Source organism: Macaca nemestrina, chromosome 18 (assembly GCF_043159975.1).
Source record: "Macaca nemestrina isolate mMacNem1 chromosome 18, mMacNem.hap1, whole genome shotgun sequence".
Classification (NCBI taxonomy): domain Eukaryota; kingdom Metazoa; phylum Chordata; class Mammalia; order Primates; family Cercopithecidae; genus Macaca; species Macaca nemestrina.
Window position 1 is genome coordinate 71,988,111 of NC_092142.1, and position 24,244 is coordinate 72,012,354.

The 24,244-nt window shown below is 49.3% G+C and overlaps 1 protein-coding gene across 1 annotated transcript in view; it reads right to left on the minus strand.

Moving 5' to 3' along the window:
* The window catches only part of LOC105491301 (calbindin 2), a 32,680-nt gene extending 9,473 nt beyond the window's left edge, over positions 1-23,207 (minus strand). The window contains exons 1-4 of the mRNA XM_011757561.2: positions 23,044-23,207; positions 9,606-9,682; positions 6,997-7,086; positions 4,101-4,181 (exon numbers count right to left, since the gene is read on the minus strand). Of these exons, the coding sequence (XP_011755863.1) occupies positions 4,101-4,181; positions 6,997-7,086; positions 9,606-9,682; positions 23,044-23,137 (342 nt within the window). The 5' untranslated portion in view covers positions 23,138-23,207. The remainder of the gene's footprint in view (positions 1-4,100; positions 4,182-6,996; positions 7,087-9,605; positions 9,683-23,043) is intronic.
* Between the last annotated feature and the right edge of the window lie 1,037 nt (positions 23,208-24,244).

The window sequence follows — 24,244 nt, forward strand, 5'->3', positions numbered from 1 at the left end:
CCTCCTACCTCAGCTTCCCATAGTGTTGAGATTACAGGCATGAGCCACCATGCCTGGCTCCTAGATTCTCTTTCAAGTTTTGTTCCCCTGACTTTTCTTCCCTTCTCCCCCAGCTCCAAACTGCACACCTGAAGACCAGCAACACTTGATTTTCTGAGAGTCAGTAACCACTAATCCTTCTCCTACAGCTTATCCCCCGCCTCCCCCACTTCTCCACCGCATGTGCCCCTTTTATTGTCAGGAGTGTTAGAGTTTATGGACATTTAGAGTTTAGTTATATTTTACAGAAAAGGTATCTTTTTAAACATCAGCAAACAAGGTTATGTAATTTTTATGGTGACAGGGCTCAGAAATTTTGGTCCTGAATTTTTTTTTTTTTTTTTTTTTTTTTTTTGTTACAAGACAGGAGCATATCCCAAGAAAAGGGTAGATTTGTACTACATGCAACTCAGGTCGATGGTATTTGATTACAAGAGTGTCTTTTCCCTGCAGAAAAATGCCTCAGACTCTTTGAAATACTCCTTCCCATGGCCAGAAAGTCTGCCCTTGAAAAGGTACTAAAAGATATGTGAGGATTTCCAAATATGACTTCACCAACAACCCTCAGGCACTTGGTGCATCAGAGTTTAGTTGGTCTAAGTTGAGTCTTTACTGAGAAGAGGAAGACGCCCCCTCCAAGTTGCCTAAAGGGGCAATAACCTGAAGGAAGCCCAGTCCCTGCACAGAGCAAAGCACCAGTGGCTGCTTTTCCAAGCCATCTTGCCAGCGGGTCCACTCCCGACCATGCACCCCCACAGGATGCCAGCTCTGGGGTCCCCCGCCTGCCTTCTCTCCCCATCCAGCACTTTGCTCATCATCATCAGTGTGTCCTTTCTCTTCTCATTCAAGGAAAAGAGTTCAAGAGACTTGGGCTTTGTGAAATCTCAAAGAAATCCTGAGGCATCCCTAAAATTAGAAGTTGTGCTGAGTGCTGGGATGGGAGCTACCTGAGAGCACAAGCCTTTCAGGGCTACCGAGGGACCATTTCAGGCTTCCGGCTGGTAAAAATGGAACAAATGGAACAGACCCCAGGAGGGGACAGTGGGATGGTACTGTGGGAGGGTGGGGTCCCAGAAACCTTGGCAGGCATGTCTCCTCTGCAGTTATGCTGGGGCTTAGAAGGACAAATGCATGTAAGAATATGAAATCCTGAGGCTGGGCGCGGTGGCTCACGCCTGTAATCCCAGCACTTTGGGAGACCGAGATTGGCAGATCACCTGAGGTCGGGAGTTTGAGACCAGCCTGACCAGCATGGAGAAACCCCGTCTCTACTAAAAATACAAAATTAGCCGGGTATGGTGGTGCATGCCTGTAATCCCAGCTACTCTGGAGGCTGAGGCAGGAGAATCACGTGAACCCAGGAGGTGGAAGTTGCGGTGAGCCGAGATTACACCATTGCACTCCAGCCTGTGCAACAAGAGCGAAACTCCGTCTCAAAAAAAGAAAAGAAAGAAAGAAAGAGAAAGAAAGAAAGAAAGAAAGAAAGAGAAAGAAAGAAAGAAAGAAAGAAAGAAAGAAAGAAAGAAAGAAAGAAAGAAAGAAAGAAAGAAAAAAAAGAAAGAAATCCTGTCAGCTGCACAGAGAGAAGCCACTAATGATTTTGAGAAAGAGAAAGAGAAAAGGGTCCGGGGAAATGCTTTTAGCTCCTCTGTGAGCGTCCCTGCCCCTCTACAAGCTGCCCCATCCCTGTTTCCAGACCAGAGGTGGAATAGAGGCCAGTTTTTGGCTGTCTCTCTATCAGGAAAGGAGTCAGGCATGATGCTCCCTTTTCTATAGTTGGAAAACTTGATACAAAAGCAACACCCTGACAAGTTATAAGGATGCACAGAACTTTTTTTCTCCCAGGCAGGCTAGCAAAGGACTGAGAACAGAAGCCAGAATGTCAATTATCAGCTTGTGGAATCTTGCCATCTTGAAAAAACTGGAGAAAAATCTTTTAAAGTACCATAAAATTAAATCCATCTCTGATGCTCAGGCAAGCTGTCACTTAAAAAATGACTCTTCCACCCTGAGAACTGGTTCTTTCTCACTGTCTGCCTGCCCAGGAGGGGAGCTTGCTGCAAGCAAGTTTCTGGGCCAGCTTTCCAGTTGTTACAGGCAGTGGATCATGGAGAGGGGATTACCGGTGGCTGGAAATGGATTTAACCCCGATGAATAGCAAAGAGAGTCACGTTGAAGGCCAGTCATTATTTATCAGAGCAGGCAGTTCGTGAGGTGAGTATGGGTTGAATCTCACTCTGAGGGATGCACATACTGAAGAGTTAGAGTGCAAAGTACCAGAAAGAGAGCAAGAAATAATTGGCAGTTTGCTGGACATCAGGATTAGTAATATATTTGGTTGAACCACATAGAATGTCCACATTTTGTAAGTAAAAAAATCATTAAATATCAGCAATTTCATATGGTTCCATTTATCAGGTGAATATTACTCAAGATAAATGAGTTTGAACATCATATTTTACATGAAGATCTTAAGGAAATTATATTGCCAAGAGGGGAATGCTAATTTTATTTATTTATTTATTTATTTATTTATTTATTTATTTATGAGACAGAGTCTTTGTCACCCAGGCTGGAGTGCAGTGGCACGATCTTGGCTCACTGCAACCTCTGCCTGCCTGGTTCAAGTGATTCTCCTGTCTCAGCCTCCTGAGTAGCTGGGATTACAGGCGTGCACCACCATGCCCAGCTAATTTTTGTATTTGTTGTAAAGATGGGGTTTTTCCAAGTTGCCCAGGCTGGACACAAACTCCTGACCTCAAGTTATTCACCTGCCTTGGCCTCCTGAAGTACTGGGATGACAGGCATGGGGCACAGTGCCCAGCCAGGAATGCTAATTTTAAAAAGAAAAACCGAAACCTTATCATAGTCAAAGATGAAACATGAATGATACCAGAAACTGGAATCCTCACTGGATTTTTCTAGCTATAGAATTGTACATAAGTCCCTCTTTCCCAAGCCTGCTTCTTGGAACTCTGACTTGGAGAGACACATTATTATTGAGTGGCATGAGATCCTGGAGCCAAACTGAGTGGCACAGTTTTCTTTATTGCTTGATTTCTTAGAGCCTGTAATATGCAAATGACCACAACAAATCCCCAAACGAGAGATGCATGTACACAGTATTTCTCAAGCGTACTCGACCCAAGCTTACTTCTCATCTTACTCCCTACATTTTAATGTGCACACGCATCATCTGGGAATCTTGTTAAAATGGAGCTTCTGATTCACTGAGTCAGGGAGTCTGTCTGCCTTTTATTTTTTTGTTTTTTCTTTGAGATAGGGTCTTGCTCTGTGGCCCAGCCTGGAGGGCAGTGGTGTGATCTTCAGCCTCGAACTCCTGCTCTTCCTGCCTTAGCCTTCCTGAGAAGCTGGGACTACAGGTGTGCACCACCATATCCCACTAAGTTTTTTATCTTTTTTTTTTTTTTAATCCTGTTCACTATGGTAGCTTTTTATTTTTGTAGAGACAAGGTCTCACTATGTTGCCCAGGCTGGTCTTGAACCCCTGGCCTCAAAAGATCCTCCTGCCTTAGCCTCCTTGAGTAGGGATTACAGGCCTTTCTCCCTTTCTTTCTTTTTTTGAGATGGAGTCTCTCTCTGTCACCCAGGCTGACAGTGCAGTTGTGCAATCTCAGCTCACTGCAACCTCTGCCTCCCAAGTTCAAGTGATTCTCCTGCCTCAGCCTCCTGAATAGCTGGAATTACAGGTGCCTGCCACCACGCCGGGCTAACGTTTTTGTGTTTTGGTAGAGATGGGGTTTTGCTATGTTGGCCAGGCTGGTCTCAAACTCCTGACCTCAGGTGATCCGCCTGCCTCAGCCTCCCAAAGTGCTGGGATTACAGGCGTGAGCCACCATTCCTGGCCCCTTTCTCCTTTTCTAACAGGCACCCAGGTGATACTGATGCTGCTGGTCCACAGACCATATTTTGAGTAGCAGAGTTCTAAGGGGTTTAGCATCTCCCAGGGACCATTACCAGGCAGGAGGGTGGGCCTGGCTCTGAACACAGGAGGAAGGCAGGTCCCAATGCTTAGAAAGAAGATGATGCCTTGGCCTCACCTCCATAAACTCGGCGCTGGAGCCCACGTGCTGCCTGAAGCACAGAAGGAAGTTCTCTTCAGTTGGCAGGATCTGCGCCAGCTGTGAAGATACAGAGAGTGACACTAACATTACGGAGGGACTTGCCAGTGAGCAGAGCAGACTTTCCCCTAAGAAGGATGGAAAGGACCAGTGGCGAGGCAGTGTGGGAATTGCATTTTGCTTCCTTCTCTGAGAACGGGTGCTGGCAGTCCTTCAAAGGGAAAGAAGGATGTTCAGAGAGGTGCTTTGAGTCACCCCAACCTTAGGGGATGAGCAATTGGAGGGGGAAAAAGTGGTGCTACTTTAAAGTGCAAGCACCCAGACTCAAACGAATACTTAATAGATGATTCCATGTATGTACAATATTGAAAAATGAGAACTAATCTAAGTAGATGGGTGGTTGCCTGGGGTAAGAGGGCCTGCACCAGGCTAGAGGAACATTTTGGGGGTGGTAATAGAAAGGCTATATCTTCATTGGGGTGGCGATTTCATGGCCTAAAATCTAAACTCAAGGAATTTTACACTTCAAATTGATGCAGTTATTGTATATAAATTGATACTACAACAATTTGATTTTTTAAAAATGCAGGTACCCTCTTGCAGTAAGCACTGCTGGCTGCCCACCCAACCGGACTTGCCTGCTTCTTTGCTCCTGGAATGCTTGTGTCATAGGCCAATCCTGATGAGTCTACATTGGTGAAGTGTGAGCCCCCATTCTTGCCAGTGATTGGCTTACAAGTAGGCACGTGCCCCAGTTTTGACCAATGAAATGTCGGGGAAGGGCTGCTGTGGGTACTTCTGGGAACATTTCCTTGCACTTAAGAAGGGCCCTTTCTGCAGCTGGACAGTGGTTGCATATGGATGTATGTGGATGTAAGTAGTTGGATGTGGTTGTACGTGGGTGCATGTGGTTGTATGTGGGTACATGTGGGTGCATGTGGATATATGTGGTTGTATGTGGGTACATGTGGATGTATGTGGGTGTGTGTGATTGTATGTGGATGCATGTGGTTGAATGTGGATGCATGTGGGTGTATGTGGTTGCATGTGGATGTATGCAGGTGTATATGATTGTATGTGGATGTATGTGGGTGCATGTGGATGTATGTGGGTGTATATGGATGTGGTTGTATGTGGTTGTATGTGGATGCATGTGGTTGAATGTGGATGTATGTGGGTGTATGTGGATGTATGTGGGTGTATGTGGATGTGATGCCTATGGCTGTGCTACGGTGGCTATCTTGTTAACAACCTGAGGATGAAGGTATTTTGAGGGCAGAGAACAGAACCAAGAGAACTGCAGGGAGCAGAGCAGGAGCCCTGGCTTCCACCTGGAACCAACCCCACCCCTGGCCTTTCTTTTAGAAGCCTCTTACGGTAAGCTATGGCCCTCAGGCCAAGTATGGCCCAGAAGTTGTTTGTAAAGTTTTATAAGACGTGGCCACACCCACTCATTGACATAACACCCGTGGCTGCTTTTGTGCTATAGTGGCAGAGCTGAAGAGCTGTGGCAGAGACTGGATGGCCCACAAACCCTAACACACTTACCTTAATCTGTATTTTTAGAGAAAAAGTCTGCCAACCCTTGGTTTAAGCCCTCTTATATCAGGCATGGGCATCTACAGTGGCCACTCTTGGTGCCTCTCCCTGCTCCTCTGTAACTAGGCTGGTGGCCACCCCTCAGCTGCTATGAAGTCAGACTGCTAACAGCTCACCCCTGCCCCTACGCGAGAACTGCCCTCAGTCAGACCAGAGCTGCCCTGCTGGGGAAGTTCCACAGGTCTCCTCCTTGCCCAAAGAGGGGCAGCCTGCATCCAAATGACTGATTGACACAGGGGTACAACAGATCAGCCCCCTTGCCTCAAGGTGGGACCCACTCTGTGGCACAGTCCACACTCTGGAGTCCCTGTAAGCCTAGCCAAGGCAAGGCTCCAGTTGAGGTCACATCCTTGCACAGCACCATCCCCTGCCCTTTGCTGCTGCCCTTCTCTAGAGGGTTCTGCCTCAGTAAGCCACTTCCACTCAAATCTCTGTCTCAGGCACCCAACCTAAGGTAGCATCCCAACAATATACCCTGGGTGGAGCTCTGCCCTAATGCCTGTACCACCATCATCATTATTTATTTATTTATTTATTTATTTATTTATTTATTTATTTATATGGTTTGTAAAGACGGGGTCTTGTTATACTGCCCAGGCTGGTCTCAAACTCCTGGCCTCAAGGGTCCTCCGCCTCGGTCTCCCAAAGTGCTGGGATTATAGACATGGCCCACAGAGTCCAGCCAGCACTCTTGAGCCCTTGACCGTGGTCACTGATTATCAGAGGTGTTTAACATGCACCTGCATATGAGTATGTGTGAATGTATGTGTGTATGTGTATATATGTGTGCATATATGAATGTATATATGTATATATGGATACATGTAAATTGTTATATGCAAATAATATGTTTATATATGTAAATTACTGATGTGAATTATAAATGTATAGATTATATGTGTATGAATATGTATGTAACTTTTAAAAATTATCCTTTGGATATCTTTAGGTGGGGCATGGAGTCTCTTGTTCACCTGTCTTCAGCCTCCCTAGTGTCTTCAGCTAGGCTTGCCACTTGGTTACAATACCTGTTGGCCCCTGTGGGCATTTAAGGTCTTCACCCCTGTTTTTGGTCATTGTTTGTCACTTCCTCCTTCCTTGGGTGACACACAAGAAAAGCCCCTGCTATTCTCTTTGGTCAGCCCAAGTGCTGGGGGTGCCAGAGCTTTGAGGCCCCCACCTCACTCCAATTCTCAGCAGGATGCTCATGCCTGGGAGAGGCACAGGGGCCCAGGCCCCCTCCCACACAGCACTTAACCAGCGAGGCAGGGCTCACCTCTGCCATCTCGATTTTCCCATCCGAGTTTTTATCATACTTCTGCATGAACTCCTTCATCTTTTCTCCAAAGTTGTCACTTTTTGACATCTGTGGAAAGACAAAGGGGGCTGATTTTTGCTGCTGTAGCTCATGTGAACCATGATCTCAGAGCAGCAGGCTTGGAAATCATTTCCATCCTGGATAAGTGGGTGCAGCACCAGGTTCTGCTGATGCTCTGATTGATCCCAGCTGTGTTGTTTTCCTTTCCAGGTCCCCTCCAAATCAAGTCATCTCTTCTTCAAGGCTCAGTCATACAAATTTCAAAGGACACGTGGCCATGCTCCCTACCACGTAATCAAACATGCCCTGCTGCCTTTGAGATGAATTAAGCTACAACTCTATAGGAAGGGTTTGGACTTGTTCCCATCACTCAGATGTGAGAACTAAGGCCTCAACACTTTACTGAAGCAGATTGTAATCAAACTGAACTTCATCCAGTGCCCCATAATAGGTTAGCACTTCATTATAGCAAGGTGGATTGCTCATTTTCTTCTTTAAAGACTAACTGGCAATTCCACACTATTTTCACTCCTGATTTTCATGTCAGGAGGAACATGAGGAGGAGGTCATCCTGTAGCCGAAGGGTAATTTAAATAGTCCACCCAATTATTCTGACTACTAGAAAGCAAAGAACTTAAAACATTCCTTCAGGCCCACAGCTGCCTATCTTAAATATAGACTTGAAGCTCTCGAACCTTCCCCTGATTTGAGATAGTGCTGATTAATTATTTGCATTAAGGAGCTCTTCCTTCTCCCTAATCGATGATGAGCCCATCTGGCATGGCTGATGCTCCTGCATCACTCAGCTGATGACATCCACATGAATTGTGTGCTCCCCAGGATTGGGCCAAGGGAAATCCTATCACTTATGAGAGTCTCCTGAATCCCTCTGATTGCTTTTTACTTTTGGAATTAGTATCAATTTGTCAATATTTATTTGTTTATCAATATTTATTTATATTTACAAAAGTACATAGTCTGATCCCAGGCACTTGTCACAAATGTGGCCATCTTTTTTGAGTTTACAGTAGCTCCTGTGAAGTTCATAGCCCTTCCATTTGACACACTAATGGAGGTCGAGATGACTTCTCTAGAGGACACCCAGGGAGTATAGCCAGAATTTGAACTCATGGCTTTTGCTTCCAAGGCCCATATTCTTTCTACCATATAACAGCTGCTCTGAGAACCAGTCCTGGATGACATCAGTTGGGATTGTTGACAGACTTGAAAATTACCCCGATGACATCTGAGGAAGGGAATGACTAAGAGAAGGATTTTAGATGCAAAGCACTTCATAAAAACACATTTCTCCAACTAGCCCATGATCCCAGAGTCAGTTCTGAAGCCCATGCTTTCCGTGATCCAGGCTTCATTATCCTAGGAGTTGATGGGAGAACTGTTGATAAACAAACCCATGAATTGCCTCCAACGCTTTAAGCCCGTCACTTTGACCTCCTTCTCATTGGGGCATTCTGCCGAGCTTTGAACCAGGAGCTCACTGGCAGATTTGTGACTCATCTCCCAAACTGCTCCCTGAAGAGCTGCAAATAAACAGTGGATTGGCCAACAGACACGCAGCAGGGGACAGTAGAGATACCTCCAGAGGACCCGAGGGAGTTGATGGGAGGGTGTGGGGCTGACTCCATGTACTCCAGAACCAGACACGGGAATCACAGCAGACTAGTTCCAATCACCTGAGCTTTGCAATATTTCACATACCTCCCCCAAAAGCCTTTAGCAAACTCAGTCGTGCCATGTTGGCACCAGGGAAAGGAACATTCCTGTCACTAAGGGGCTGAGATGTGATCTGGAGTCACTTTGGGCAGGCTTAGAAGGTTGTGACACCACCACGAATGAGGCCAGCCAGTGCCGTGTGGTTCAGATACTGGCTGAGAGCAATCCTTAATTTTCCTCTAGTTCCTTGCTGGGGATTCTAGCCTATGTTGCTGTGGAACAGTGGTTCTCTTCTGAGGACGAATCTGTCCCCAATCTCCCACCAAGGGGACATGTGGCAATGTTTGGAGACATTTTTGATTGTCACAGCTTGAAGGAGGATGATAGTGGCATCTCACAGGTAGATCCAGGGATGCTACTAAACTCCTACAATGCACAGGGCAGCTGCCACAACAAATTATTCAGCCTCAAATGCCAACAGTGCCAAGGTTGAGAAACTCCAGTCTAGAATCAGGGCACTTGAAACCTCCTAGGCATCCAATCTGGAATCGTGACCCCTAAGCACCTTAGAGCAGCTATGGACTCTGTCCCTAGGGAAAAAAATACTGCATATATATTAATATATGCATACACAGACATAAAGCTTTGCAGCTTTGCAGGAGGGTTCATCAACCCCTGGTGTCCATTCATGAATAGCCCCCAATTCCAGACACCCAAGGATATTGAGATAGGGTACTCTTAGGTGATAGCCTATTTTTTTATCCTTACAAATAAAATGCTGTGTCAAGACCAGCGATATGAGGCCTGTTTATGGCATACATAACTGGGACAGAGCGTGCTCAAAGGCATAGGTCAGGAAAATCCCAAACAATGGGAGACAGGGCTGGGCTTACCATGCCAGAGCCTTTTCTTGCCTTCTCCAGCTCTTGGAAGAAGTTTTCTAGCTCTTTACCTTCAATATACCCATTTCCTGGAAAGAGAGAGAGAAAAAATCAATCTCAGCGCTAAATAGTAAGGGGAGCATGGGGTGGGCATGCCAGGGGCTTCGTGGAGAATGTCTTCTCCCAGCTGGCCCACAGGCAGGTGTCTAGGCCAGTGGAGCTAGGGGTGTGGGTCCAGCCCCAGGACATTTGCACCTAGAGATCCAAGATGAACAACATACATTTAGCAGCTAGAAAATACTGGGAGGAACTAGCACAGTGTCCGAGAGGACAGAGGAGAGCAGAAGCTGGCAGCTTCTGTATCTGTCCCTAAAGTCTGAGCAAGCACTAGGTGGCGGAGGTGTGACAGGTCGTCAGCAAGTGGTGGGCTCTGGTCAGAACCAGAACGGGGTCCCTGGGGTTCAGAAGGTGTAGTGGGTTGGAGTGCTCCCCCAGAATGGGACCTTATTTGGAAATAGGGTCATTACAGATATCATTAGTTAAGATGAGTCATACTAGATTGGGATGGGCCCTAAATCCAGTGGTTGGTGTCCTTATAGGAAGGCCTTGTGGAGACACAGAGACCCCGGAAGACCACGTGAAGATGGAGGCAGAGGCCAGTGTGATGTGGGTTCAAGCCAAGGAACGCTGTGGGCTGCCAGCAACTACTAGAAGCCAGGAGGGAGGCAGGGAGCAGATTTGCCCTCAGAGTTCTAGCAGAGCCTGTCGACGCCTTGATTTCACACTTCTAGCCTCTGGAAATGCGAGAGAATACATTTCTGTTGTGTTAAGTCACCCAGTTTGTGGTGCCTTGCTATGACAGTCCTAGCAAACAAAAACAGAAGGGCCCAGAAAAAAGAGAACCACAGGGCATCTGTCCTATGGGATATCACCTCCCACCCCCCACCCCACCTGACACTTGGTCACAGGGATCAAGGATAGGAGAGGCATCCCACATGGTAATGAAGAGAGGAGGCTCTGAGGTCTGTGGATGCAGATTTAAAGGCTAGTTCTGCTGTACTTAACAACAGTGTGACTTTGAGACTGTTATTGAACTCATCTCATCTGCAAAGTGGGTTATTATAATTAAACAGGATTTTGTATGGAAAGCCCATCCTCTAGTCATTATGAGTGCAGCATAAATGTTGTTACTGAGTTCCATTACTAGAACCCGTGTCTAACGTGGGAATGAATCTGTGGGAAGAGTGCAGTGATCAGAACCAGGTCTCGAGGTCACAGCCTGACTTGCGAGATCACATAAGTAGTGGGAGGTCCTTTAGATTCTCACGCCTTCAGCCTGGGTGGTCTAGAGACCAGGACTGAGCTGAATGCACAGTCAAGGTCACTGGTCAGTGCTGTGCTTGGGAAGGAGGCATTTGTGGGTGGGAAATCAGGCAGGGCTCAGGCAATGCCTCCTAGACGTTGCTGCGGCAAATAATCTCCTGGGGATTTTTTCCTTTTTTTTTGAGACAGGGTCTTGCTGTGTTGCCAGGCTAGAGTTCAGTGCTATTCATAAGTGTGATCATAGCACACCACAGCCCCAAACTCCTGGGCTCCAGTGATCCTGCCTCAGCCTCCCAAGTAGCTGGGACTACAGGTACCTGGCATCCAGGGATCTTTAAAAAATATGGATATCTGGCCCCCACCTCTAGACTTTCTGATGCAGTTTGTTTGGGGTGTGAACTAAGCACCATGATTTCTTTTTTTTTTTACACTCCCAGGTGATTTCCTGTGTAGCAAAGTTTGAAAACCACTGACCTAAAGTCAAGTTCCAAATTTGATCTAAAGCCATTGAGGAAGATTCCCGTAGAGCAGATTCAACTCGAATGGGAAGGGAGGTGGTAGCTTTCACCAAGGGCAAATGGAATTACAAACGCAACAGAGAAAATAAAGGAGCATTTACCCTGGCCACTGTGAGGGGTTGCGAGGGGAGGCTTTTCCCAGCCTCTCCTCCTAGGGTCCCCTGAGAATTTAAATTCTGAATAAACTTAGAGGCACTCTCTACTGAAGAATATGCCACAATAAATATTGTATGGCAAGAATCACATGAGGTAAATTATGTATTTTTGTCTGCAGGGAAAAGACGTGATTGTAATGGGCTTGCAGAGTGAGACTTGAGTTCCCTTTTATCCTAGAATGGGGTGGTTATCTTCCTTCTAGGATGTTTGTAAAGCTTCTTAGGAGAACTGGAATTTCAGAAGAGCGTGGTTCCTGTGAGGCCGGCTAAAGGAGGGGAGTGAGGGAGAGGGAGATGGGCTTTCTAGGCAAAAAGACATTCATCTAGTTGATGATACTCTGAGTTGGAAGAATGAGGAATTTTTCTCTTCCTGGTTACTCCCTGCAGCGATCTGGCTATTCTCATATCGCTGAGGTGCAATTTCTTCTCGACTGAGAAGGCAAAGTCACATTCTTCTCCTTGGAGGCTTTGTAGAGTCAGACGGGGAGGTGGAAAGCTGAGCTCAGCCCTGGGTGCATCTGCAGCTTCCAGAAGCCCGAGGCTAGGGCAGGAGGTGGGGGCTCAGAGCTGGCACCATGAATGCGTGGCACGGTTCAGCGAAGCAGAGACCACAGGAGCCACGGCTGGGCAGACACAGGAGCGAGTATGTGTCTGTTTCATAAGTGTGTCAGGAGGTGGCTAAAAGGAACTGGGTTGGGGAAGCCCACAGAGCAGCATGGTATGTTTCCAAGAGCTGCCTCCACTTAGCTCTGAACAGGGTCCCTCATTCCTCTGTGGAGCCCTGTTTTGCACCAGGTCCTCGATGTTCTGCCGTTTCTTCTCTGGCCCCCTCACCTACCATTTAGGGGGTCGGCAGAGTGACTGGCCTTTCTTGCTGAGGCACCGACACCTGGTTCTTCTCCTCCCTCTGTCGTACCCAGATCAGAGGACACCACCTCTGTGAACCTCAATTTCTTCTCCTATGAAATGGGGACAACGATAGCACCCTCCTCATGCGGCTGCCGTGAAGATGAAAGAGGATAATAATACACTTGCCGCGCTGGCCTGCAGCAAGCCTCAAACGTGCGGGCAGACATTGCCATTATGGCCGCTGTTTGTGCCTCCCGCCCATGCTGCAAACACCTTGACCCTGGGCTGCTTTCTTTAGGTTGGAAAGATTTAGGGGCGCAGAGGGAGGCTAGAGCAGGCAAGGCTAGCACCGAGCCCCGCTCCACTGAACGCTCTGAACCCAAAGAAAAAAAGTACAGATCTCTAGGGGCCACCTTTTCCTTGGAGTTTTTCTGGGACCTAGAAAGAGTAAGTATTTATTTTTACTCCATCTTTTTTTCTAGAAAGGTTTGAAGGAGGTTTAACAACCTCAAGAAACTCAGACAATCAGCCAGTGCCTCGCCCAGCAGGAAAGTTCTGAAGGTCAATGGAATGTCTGTAACTTTTCGAAGCGATTTTGCCCTCTTGCTTTGCTCCAGCAGATAATCTGAGCCCTCACTATGGGTAAGGTGTGCGTGGGTTGCTGTGGGGGAAATGAACCCACACACAGTGTTTCCAGACACACGGGCATGGCAGAGTAGAATCCTTTTCTGCGGACAGAAGACACTGAGGCACACGACAGAGAAGGCAAGCAACTTGCTCTGGACCACACAGCCAGGGAGGACCAGAACGGAAGTGTCCTCATTCCTGATCCTGGCTTAATTCACTGATTCATTCATTTGAGGAATTTTTTTGTTTTGTTTTTTTAGACAGGGTCTGCTCTGTTACTCAGGTTGGAATGAAGTGGCTGGATCATGGCTCACTGCAGCCTGAATGTCCTGCGTTCAAGCCATGCTCCCACCTCAGCCTCCCAGGTAGCTGGGACAACAGGCACATGCCTGACTAATTTTGTTTGTTTGTTTGTTTGTTTTTGGTAGAGACAGGGTTTTGCCATGTTGCCCAGGCTGGTCTTTAACTACTGAGCTCAAGCGATCCACCTGTCTTGGCCTCCCAAAGTGCTGGGATTACAGGCGTGAGCCACCGTGCCTGGCCCATTGGAGGAAGCTTTGTTGAGCATCTGCACTGTGTAGGCACTGGAGGTGCAAAGGCTAGCTAGGTCCTGCCATGGGGGGGCTTATGCTCTAATGGGGTGTGGGTGGGGCAGGGGACAGACAATAAGCAAGGATATGAATTTAAACATGGTGTTTCCAGTGTCGAGAGCAATGAAGGAATGATGGTGTCACACAGTAGATATCGACTTCCAGGGCTTCTTGGAAAGGACGAGCAGGGGAGACCTCCCAAGAAACCTCAGCCTCCGGGAAGGGGGTAGAGAAAGGAAGGAGGAAAACTGGAGGCAGGGAAAGAGGTCCAGTAGCTAGTAGCTAGAAGGGCAGCCCTGTGGAGAGAAGCCACTTCCCTGAATTCAGCTTGAGCAGCACAGGCAGCAGGAGGTTTCCGGGGCAGGAGGAACCCCCCTCCCCATACTAGGAATTCCACCACCTCCCTCTGGGCACCTCAACGAAAGGACAGAAATGTGGTTCAATGCTATGAGCCTTGATGTTTTTGAACTGAGCCACAGTTCCACCTCGTGCCTGGTGCTCAGGGAGCTATCACCAAGGTTTAGATGTGGGCCCATTCCCCATGAGCACCAGGGGTCAGCCTGGGAGAGGGAGGCAGACAGGCAGCTGATGGCACACAGTGAGGAGCAGAGGAGAGACTGGCAGGCGGCACTGCAGGGCCTAGAAGGGACACTCCACACCCAGCCCTCCACTGTGGATGGAAAATGGCCTTCACTGCTCTGGCTTCCCTCAAAGCAACTCCCCATCCATCGCCAGGGGGCCCTTATCACTGGAGGCTCGGGTAGAGGAGAGGCTGGTGGACACCCTTCTAGGAGGACGTCGGCACTGGATGAATGGTCTGCTGTTTCTATGACCCTCTTGCAACCGGTGGGGTGACTGGTCACCAAGCAAGGCTCATGCGGATGGGCAGCGATAAAGATGTGGTTACCGTGGCAACCGTCACTTCTAACCTGTTGTCAAACCACGTCCTGTGAACACGAGGGAGCAGAACTGAGGTGAGACCAAGGGACCCTGCCTCCTTCCTTACTCTACTCTTGCTACCATTCTTCATCACCACCGTGCCTTGGTTTCCCCCAATTTAAAGTGAGACAATACTTCTTTACCTTTCATCTGGCCACAGACACTTGGGAAGCCATGCCTGGAGGAGGCTTCACCCCTCAGTGAAAAGAGACCTCAGGGAGGCCTTGTTCTCCATGAGCCTTGTACGTTCAGATTTCCTAGGAGTTGAACAGGTAAGAGGTACCTGAGTAAGTGGTATAATATTAATAATTCTACCACCTGCTCTATGACTGTCCATGTGATGTTGGGCAAGTCAATCTCTCCGAGCCTCAGTTTCTTTATCTCTAAAATGGACGTAACTATTTATGCCCTCTCTACTTTACAGAGTTATGGTGAGAGCTGTACAAGGTAATGTTGTGGAAGCACTCTGGAAAATGTAAAATCTCACATAAATGGAAGGAACAAATATTGCCTTCCATTTATACTCTCTCCTCTTAAGTTCCTCTAAATCAGTTTATAGATGAAAACCCGTTAACCTGAAGAGTTCCAGCACCACTGCTTTCCTTAGAATACTGGTTCTCAAGCCAGGTATGGTGGCTTACGTCTGTAATCCCACCACTTTGGGAGACTGAGGTGGGTGGATTGCTTGAGGCCAGGAGTTCAAGACCAGCCTGGCCAACATGGCGAAACCCCATCTCTACTGAAAATACAAAAATCAGCTGGATGTGGTGGTGTGTGTGCCTGTAATCCCAGCTACTTGTGAGGTTGTGGCACGAGAATGGCTTGAACCCAGGAGGCGGAGGTTGCAGTGAGCTGAGATTGTGCCACTGCACTCCAGCCTGGGTGACAAAGCAAGACTCTCTCAGAAAAAAAAAAAAAAAAAAAAAAAAAGCCAGGTGCGGTGGCTCATGCCTGTAATTCCAGCACTTTGGGAGGCCGAGGCGGGTGGATCACGAGGTCAGGAGATTGAGACCATCCTGGCTAACACGGTGAAACCCCGATTCTACTAAAAATACAAGAAAATTAGCCAGGCATAGTGGTGGGCGCCTGTAGTCCCAGCTACTCGGGAAGCTGAGGCAGGAGAATGGCATGAACCTGGGAGGTGGAGCTTGCAGTGAGCCGAGATCGCACCACTGCATTCCAGCCTGGGCGACAGAGCCAGACTCCGTCTCAAAAAAAACACAAAAAAACAAAAAAACAAAAAAAAAAACGAAAGAGAGAAAGAAAGAAAGAAAAAATACTGGTTCTCAATTGAGGCTGTGTATTAGGATCACCTGGGAAGATCTGACAACAACACTGTTGCCTTGGCCCCATCCCCAGAATTTCTCATTTAATGGATGAGGGGGAAGGGGGTGTGTTCAAAGCTCTGCAGGTGATTCTAAAGCTCAGAACAGTCAAGGTTCGGAACTGCTTCAGAGCAGCATGTCTCAAACTTTAGGGTATATAAAAAGTACCCAGGGATCTTATTAAAGTGGAGATTCTAATTTAGTAGGATTGGAGCATAAGGGCGTGCTGTTCAAAATGCAGTCTGTGGACCAGTAGCGTTGGAACTACCTGGGCGCTTGTCAGGAATGCAGAATCCCAGGCCCACCTTGGACCTACTGAATCTCTTTCTCTGGGGGGTGGTGCCCAGCAGTCTATTGATCACACTGTCTTGGTGATTCATCAATGTGCTAAAATCTGAGAAGAAATGGCTCAGTGGTTTTCAAATTTTGGTCTAGGCCAGACACATCAGTGTCACCTGGGGGCTTCTTAGAAATGCAAATTCTAAGGACTGACCCAGGACCTACAGAATCTGAGTCCCTGGGGATGGGGCCCAGAAGCCTGTGTTCTAACCAGCCCTCCAGCACACTCAAGATTTTGCATCCAGTTGCTTCTAGTGCACCAGCCTGTGTAGCACTCCGCGGTCCATAGATTAGCGAGGTCAAAGGAGGGAAGGTTCGCACCTTCCGAATTTCGTCGTTAAGTTGCACCAGAAGGCATCCAGGAGGCCAGGCCACTTGTTGGTCTATCTGGAATTCAAATTTACCGAAGGGGAACAGTCCTTTAACCTCCATCTGGACCACCCTCTGGGACAGTCAAATCCTACCCTTTGGGGTAAGAAATTGGCTTCCCTAGGCTCTGCCCCAGTATTAATCTGGCTTCGCATGCTGCGCATCCTTCACAAAGAGCTTTCCGCTTCCCACCTCATCTGTTCTTTAACAACCTGCCTGGTAAGCAGTTATCAACCCCATCTTAGAAAGGAGGAATCAGAGGGGGAAGGAGATTCAGCCACAGCTGACAGAGTTCCTGGCCTCCTTCTGTTTGTCCCAGGGACAATGTCTGTCCATATCTGCATTTGTCCTGGCTTCTCACTCTCGCTCTCTCTGTCTCTCTTTCTCTCTCTCTCTCTCACACACACAGACACACACACACACACACACACACACACACACACACACACACACACACACACACACGCTTCTTCCAGTGGCTTCTGGAAAAAAGAATAAGCCCCAGAGTGAAGAGCTACCAGCTACCAGCTGAATGCTTGGGCACTTGAATTTCAATCTGTTTCTGGGCTGTGCTGCTTTGGACCAGTGGCTCCGTAGCTGGGCTGGGTCCCCTGAACCTGTGGACATCTGGCAGCCTAATGCTGGGCTGAGTCCCAGGCATGAGGGAGGCCAGAAGGATAGGGCAGATTGGGTGAGAGGGGAGATAGTGGAGAGCCAACAAGGACAGGGGGAGGGCTGAAGCCAGAGGCCCCAGATGGGCCAGCTTGGCAAAGGAGGGCCTGTGATGCAATCCGCCGGCGGGCTGGGGCTGGAGAGGGACTGTTCTTGAAGAGCCTCAGGCCTGTTCTATTAATTCTGGCTCCCTTGGTGTTGGAATTAATTTCCCTGAGGGGTCTCCTTAGCCCTGGAAACCTCCCCCAGGGGCTTGGCTGGTAAAGCTGCTGAAGTCTGGAGGGGAAGATACAAGCTGAGCAGGGCAGGGACAGCTGGCCGGGCCGGGCTGGTAGCTGCCCTGGCAATGCGGGGTTGGCGTCTTGTTTGTGAAATGGGTCCCTTAGGCGGCCTCCCCCGGGAGCCCCAGCTCTTCACAGACCAGCTGCTCCCCGCTGCCGGCTGGTGCAATCAGAGTCAGAAGCAGAGCCATAGTGGGCAAGAGCCCACTTGGAGGTTCCCAGCGTAGAGCTGGTGCACGTGGACACTGTTAGTGAACTGGGGGGTTGGGGGTGGGAGCAAAGGGAGGGGTGGGGGACATTTTCCAGGGCCTACCCCAGATGGCTCAAGCAGCTGTTCCCTGAGAACCTCATATCCTGACATCACGCCACGCCCAACTGAGAGGTATACAGACCTCTAGAGGTTCACTAACAGGGTTCAGAGAAAGCTCTCCTCTGACAACTTTCATCTCGGTTCCCAGTGTCAGACCCTGTTGATTTTAATGGGCCAAGACCCAATCGTTTTGATAAATCCTACGATTACCTTATAAACATCATAGGTATGCTGCATGGTAACTGTTGTGTCATTTATATAAACACTGAATATACGTCACGTATTTTGTGACCCTATTTAAACGTGTCTTTTGTTTTGGTACTGCAGGACCCCTCATGCAGCCGCCCGAGGCCAGTTGCCCAGGTTTCCATCCATCTCTGAGAGGTGCTGCTGTTGTGAATTTCCTCCCCATTCCCGAAACCAGGGACAAACAAACGAGCAGTGGCCCGTGCTCTGGAAGAGCCTGCCTGGGCCCTGCAGTCTGGCCCTGAGTGGTCCTCAGTGTTGTGTGGGCTTAGAGATGACTTCCACCAGGCCACTGGGTTTCAGAGGGCGAGGATGGGAGCCTGGGCAGAGCCATCCTCAGCCTCTTGTGGCTTCTATTGTTATTTTCAAAACCCTCAGGGTCCACATAGGTAAGGAGCAGGACTCAGTCCCTGTGAGAGGCTTTGAGCACCCGCTGAGTCAGCTGGGCCACTTGGAGGTGAATAGGAGCCCAGAAGAGTCTAGACAGATCCCCCCACCTGGAGACATATACATATTTCTTACAAGGGAAGAAAAGGTGTCTATCACATTGTTTTCTTCTTATATCTTTATTTATTTAGTTAGTTATTTTTTTAAAGATAGGGTCTGGCTCTGTTGCCCAGGCTGGAGTGCAGTGGTGCGATCATAGCTCACTGCAGCCTTGGACTTCCTGGGCCCAAGCCATCTTCCTGCCTCAGCCTCCCAAGTAGCTGGGACTACAGGCGTGCACCACCACACCTGGCTAATTTTTAAATTTTTAGTAGAGCGGAGGGTTGGGGGGGTCTCACTGTGTTGCGCAAGCTGGTCTTGAACTTCCGGCTTCAAGTGATCCTCCTGCCTCGGCCTCCCAACATGCTGGATTATAGGCCTGAGCCACTGTGCCTGGCCTCCCTTCTTATATCTTTATTGTTTTGCTGACTACACAGAAAACAGATACTCTTGTAAAATTTTCAAGTGCTACAGAAATTAACTTAGAAAGTAAAAGAAAATCCCCTTTCATGTGGCTCATCCACTCTTCAGAGAGAACCGCTATTATTCAGTCGTATTTTTCTAAATATCCTGCAACATACATACGTCATTCATAATAAAAATGGGCTTATATCATAATAGTGTTCTGCTACAGTTTTAAACAATATCTTAGTAATACATCTTGGACATTTTTCTGTGTCACTACAAAAGCTTCACTTTGCCCTATCATACTCCATCATAGAGATGACCATATTTATTTTTCTGTCCCCCAGTGAAGCACATACCCCCATGCCCATTGAAATTGTTAGTAATTCCAAAGAAGACTCTAATAGACATGCTTGTTTGTATAACTTTTTGTGCACATATGAGTATATCTATGTAGGCTAGATTCTTGGAAGGGAGTAGGATGTTCAACTTGGCCCCATGAATGTCCGCTTGCCCCTGGAAGAGAACTCATCTTATCTCTACACTCTTAGTTGCTTTCAAAGGGGTAGCAAAAGCTAAGGCACTTCTCTCTGGAGCTACAACTTTGCTGCTTGCAGATGGTCAGTAAAATAGGAGCCTGCTGGCCTGTCTAATCAGAACCACAAATAAAGGACAGTGTGAACTCTGAACTGGGCATCCCTCAGCCACCTGGGTCCTTTAGAGGGGGAAAGTTTCTGATACAGAAGCGATCAGGAAGCAACAGGGCAATGGGCTCAGATACATAAGGCCCTGTCGGGGCCACTCAGAGCACGGAGGTGATGTGTGAAGAGCCCTAGACCCCACTAGGGTCATTGGGTGGGCTTGGCTGTGATCTTCCCTACCTCAGCCTTTCAGAGACAATGTTGGAACCCTCCCAAATGCATGCCCTTGGCTGACTGCTGAGGCAGAGTTGGTGGAATGGTATTGTGGACTAGGAGACCAGATTCCTGGTTTCCCCTTCACCTCTTCCTGCTTTGCTGTGTGATCTTGTGAAAAGAATTTTGCCTCTTTGAGTCCTAGTTTCTCACCCTCCAAACACACACGTCTTCCTTTCTCTACCACAAGGCTAATAAGAATTTTGAAAATAATCCAGCTCTTAAGGGTGATGGTAGCTTTTTCCATTTTGAAATGGGCTAAGGGTCCTCCTGCCCCCATCCTCCCTCTCGTTGGGATTCAGCTGCCTCCTAAGATCTCTTCGTCTTTGTTTACTACCAGCCAGCATCCAGAAGGGGTGGGGAGGTGGTTCCCACTCTCGGGGCTGTGGTTAATTGGGCTCCAGCGAGCTCACTCCAGGGACCTGGAGAGCTGCAAGGGAGAGTTCTCTCAGGCGTTTTTAAGATTGTGAGTGGTGGGGGGCACTCTTAGAATTGGGGAGAAACCCCATGTTGAAAACGGAAACCAGAATTGGTAGGAGAGAGGCCTAAATAGGGCTGGGAGCACCTCAAGCAGTGCGGTGTTGGGCTCATCTGCAGACTTTGGGTGTTCAGGAGGGGAGGAAGGTCACCCAAAGCCTAATTCTGGATCCTTTTGTGGAATTCCAACTTGGCTGTATACATATTTTCCTAAGTCACCTCTCTCTCATCTCTGGTATTTTAATCCTCATTGCCTTCCTTCTCTGTCGGGTCCATGGCCCTTCCTTGGGACTCCCTTGAGGCTGTGATGCAGACATGGCAGCGGGAGCCTGATAGACAAGGAAGATGCAAGCATCGAGCTCCCCCTTCAACCCGGAGCAGGAGGGAGCCAGAGGCAAAATGACTGTGGGAAGCTTTGAAGATCTTGGGTTGGGTGGTAGCTGAACTACACTCTAGCCAAGCCAAGGACCCCATTTTGGGATCCATGAAACTGCCCATCACCCCCAAGGGTGGGTTGGGGGCTTTTCTTTGGGGGAATGGGAGGGAGACGTGTACCTATCATCATGGAAAAAAACCCTCTTCCAAACCAAGCAGGTGTCCAGGAACCAGAGTGGGGGAATAAACGCTGGCCAGGAACCAGTCCCACCAGTAACTTGTTCCATGACCTCAGAAAAATCAACCCCTGTGTCTATTTCCCCATCTGTATAAGGGGAGTCATGGTCTGCCCGGCAGCCTCACAGCTTGAGAAGGTGGAATTGTGCTTAAGTACAATGTCTCAGATAAACGTAAAGATCTGCATGGTTATAGACAGTGCTCTTGGTTGTCCCTCTGAGAATGGGGGAAAGTAGAACTGTAGAGTCCTCTGTTTATAGCTGACTCATCTACCAGGAAGCCAGTGGTGTAACCTTGGCTGCTTGGTAACTTTCCTTGAATCATGCAAGTCTCTGGTGCAGATAAACTGGCAGGAGCCTCCTTAGGGAACGTGCATGTCATCTGGAATACTAAAAGGCTGCACTTCTCTTAGGAGAGCCCTTTGTACCACGGGAATTTTATGGCAGGAGCTGGGGATTAGAAATACAACCCCTCCTTAGCCCCATTTTACAGATTTAACAATCTACCCACCTCCGTCAGTAATTCATAGGCAGATCACAGTCCTAACGCAGGTATTCAAATGCCTAGTCCCCTACCCCTTCAGCTTTCTCAGTTGGCTCCAAGGAAACAAAATTTCACCCATTAGCATCCCCAGACATTAACCCCTGCCTCCCCATAGCACTCTGGACAGAGGATCTCTGTTCAGCCACCTCCACACCCTGCCAAGGCAAGGAAGGGAGGAGGGAAGAATGGAGTGAGGCACACCTGACGCCCCTCTGTTTTCCATCCTCCTTGCTCTCAGACCCCAGGATAAACTCCCTGAGCCACCACTCTGTCACCCCACACAGATCTGGGACAGGGGCCTGAATGACAGGTGTCAGAGCCCACAGGACTGAGCCTGGCCTCCTGGGGGGCTGTGCAGTGCAGTGGTTAAGAACTTGTGTTCTGGAGACAGCATCTGTCTTAGCCTTTCCCGTTGGCCTCCCTTTGGGGTCAGCCCCTCCAGGAGCCATTAGCTACCCCAGGGGAGGGTAGCTGCAGACACCACAAAACGTCTGAGATGCCAGGACATTTTGAATGCTCATCTTAGCCAGGTCTGTGCGTAGAGAGGGACATCAGATCACTTATTTTTTCAGAGTGACAGAAACAGAGTCTCTAGTGATATCAAAAGCCTCTAAAGGGGGACCACCCTTTATGCCTGAGTCAGACCACCGCAGACTCTCGGAATCCCAGTGCTGGGGGCTACCTCCAAAGGTCATCCTGTCCGGCCCTTGCTTTTTGGGGGAGTCAGTGTCAAGACCACGCAGAACAGAGGGTTGGTCACTGAGGCACTTAGGGTGGTGCCTCCCCCTACCCAGAGATGAAGTCACCAAGAGCACCAAGGATTATTACTATGAGGGAACAGGTCTGGGACTGGCACCCCAACGCTGTCCCCACCACACCCACTGCTGCTGTGTTAGGAAACCCACATGCCCATGGCGGCTGGAAAATGGACAAAGGAAGCCTGGGGGGTGCTCAGGGTCCCCAATGCCATTTTATACTCCTGCTCCCAGCCAATCAAGCTGGGGAGGCCAAGTTTCCCTTCAGGATCCCCTAATTTATCCCAGCCTCCAGCAGTGTAAGGGGGCTAACCTGACATTCAACAAAACGGGAAGAGGAGGAAAGAAATGAGTGGGCTTCTGAGACCTGTGGCTGGAGCAGCTGAAGGCAGGGGAGGTCGGGGAGATGGCAGGGGGAACCTGGAGGCCTTCCCAGCCCAGGCCACCTCTCTGAGAAAGCTCCCACTTGCTCAGAATAAAGCTGCAAATGCGGGTGGGCTCTGGGTCATCTATGTTAGGGAAGAAAGTTACTGACAGTTGTGCCCAGAGCAGCCGGATGTCTCCCAAACTCGGGAACCCTACCCCAACAGGCTCTGCGACCAGGCCACCTCCTAAGGGCAAACGTACACCTGCCCGCATTCAGCGCCGCCCCCTGCCCCCTTCACCGCAGGTCCCCTGGGTGCCAATGGGCACAGAAGTTGGGAGCTTTACTAACCGTCTGCGTCAAAGTGCTTCCAGATTTCCAGGAACTGGGACGCCGTCAGCTCGGCCAGGTGCAGGTAAGGGGGCTGCTGCTGCGGGCCAGCCATGGCGAGCCGCTCAGAGACCTCAGCCTGCACCGCTCCCGCTCCGCGCCGGCTGGGCTCTGGCACTCGCGCTGGGGCTGTGCGCCACGCTGCCCTTATATACGCTCTGGAGCCTGCGCCCGCGCCCGGCTGCCAGCAGGGGGCGCGCTCGCTCAGGGAATCCGGCCGGGGCGCGGCGCGGCGAGGGCGGCGGCACGAGAGGCTGGGCCCGGACTCGTAGGGGGGCCCTTACCTCTGCGCTGAGACCCCTCGGCACCGGGCCAGGGACACCCGGAGGATTTTCGGTGAAAAAGAGGGAGAGGCTGCCCTTGCCTTCCCTCCCGATCGTCTTGAATACATCCACCACTTCTTATTGCTGGTAGTAGCAATAATAACAGTAACAACACTAATAGTGATACGCAAATTTGACAAATATTTAGCACTCGGGCTCGGAGTTCACTAGGTCTCTGTCGTGCCTCCTCTCTCCTGATCCTTCCACAGCAGGAAGAGCAAGGACCACTTTTCTGATGAGGTATTTGTGACTTGAGATGATTAAGTGACTGGCCCAGCAAATTAGTGGCAGGGCTAGAATTTGAACTCAGCACTCTGTCCACGTCGCACCTGGCTCCTTCATGGGGCCCGGTCTTGCAGAGCAGCCAAGAGTTCTCAAGGCTTTAGTGGGGAGCAGCTAGAATCAGCAGTGCCCTGGGAGGATTCCGATGGAAGTGGCGTGGGGGTGGGGGTGGGGGGCTTCCGCTGTCTGTTTGGGTCCTGGTATATCCGTCCCCTTGGAGCCTCCCTCCACCCCTGGTACCTGCCTCACCCTGGCCGTGCTCTGGGGGGCTTTTAGACATTTGGCCAGGGGATGGCAGAACTAGATCAACCCGTACCAGGTCTTAACCACGCCCACCTAGGGACATCGTGGGAATGTGCCTGCTCCAGTGGGCAGAGAACAACGTCCAACTCTATCTTGGGGATGTTCTGAGCTGGTCTCAGAGAAAATAGACGCAGCTACTGAGCGCACACCCTGAGGGCAGCAGACAGGACTCCCCAGCAGGGAGCTGGTTCCCCTCCCCATTCTCTCCTGTGGTCTGAGCCCTTGGGGGTCTGTCCTGGCCTTGTGGTAAGGTA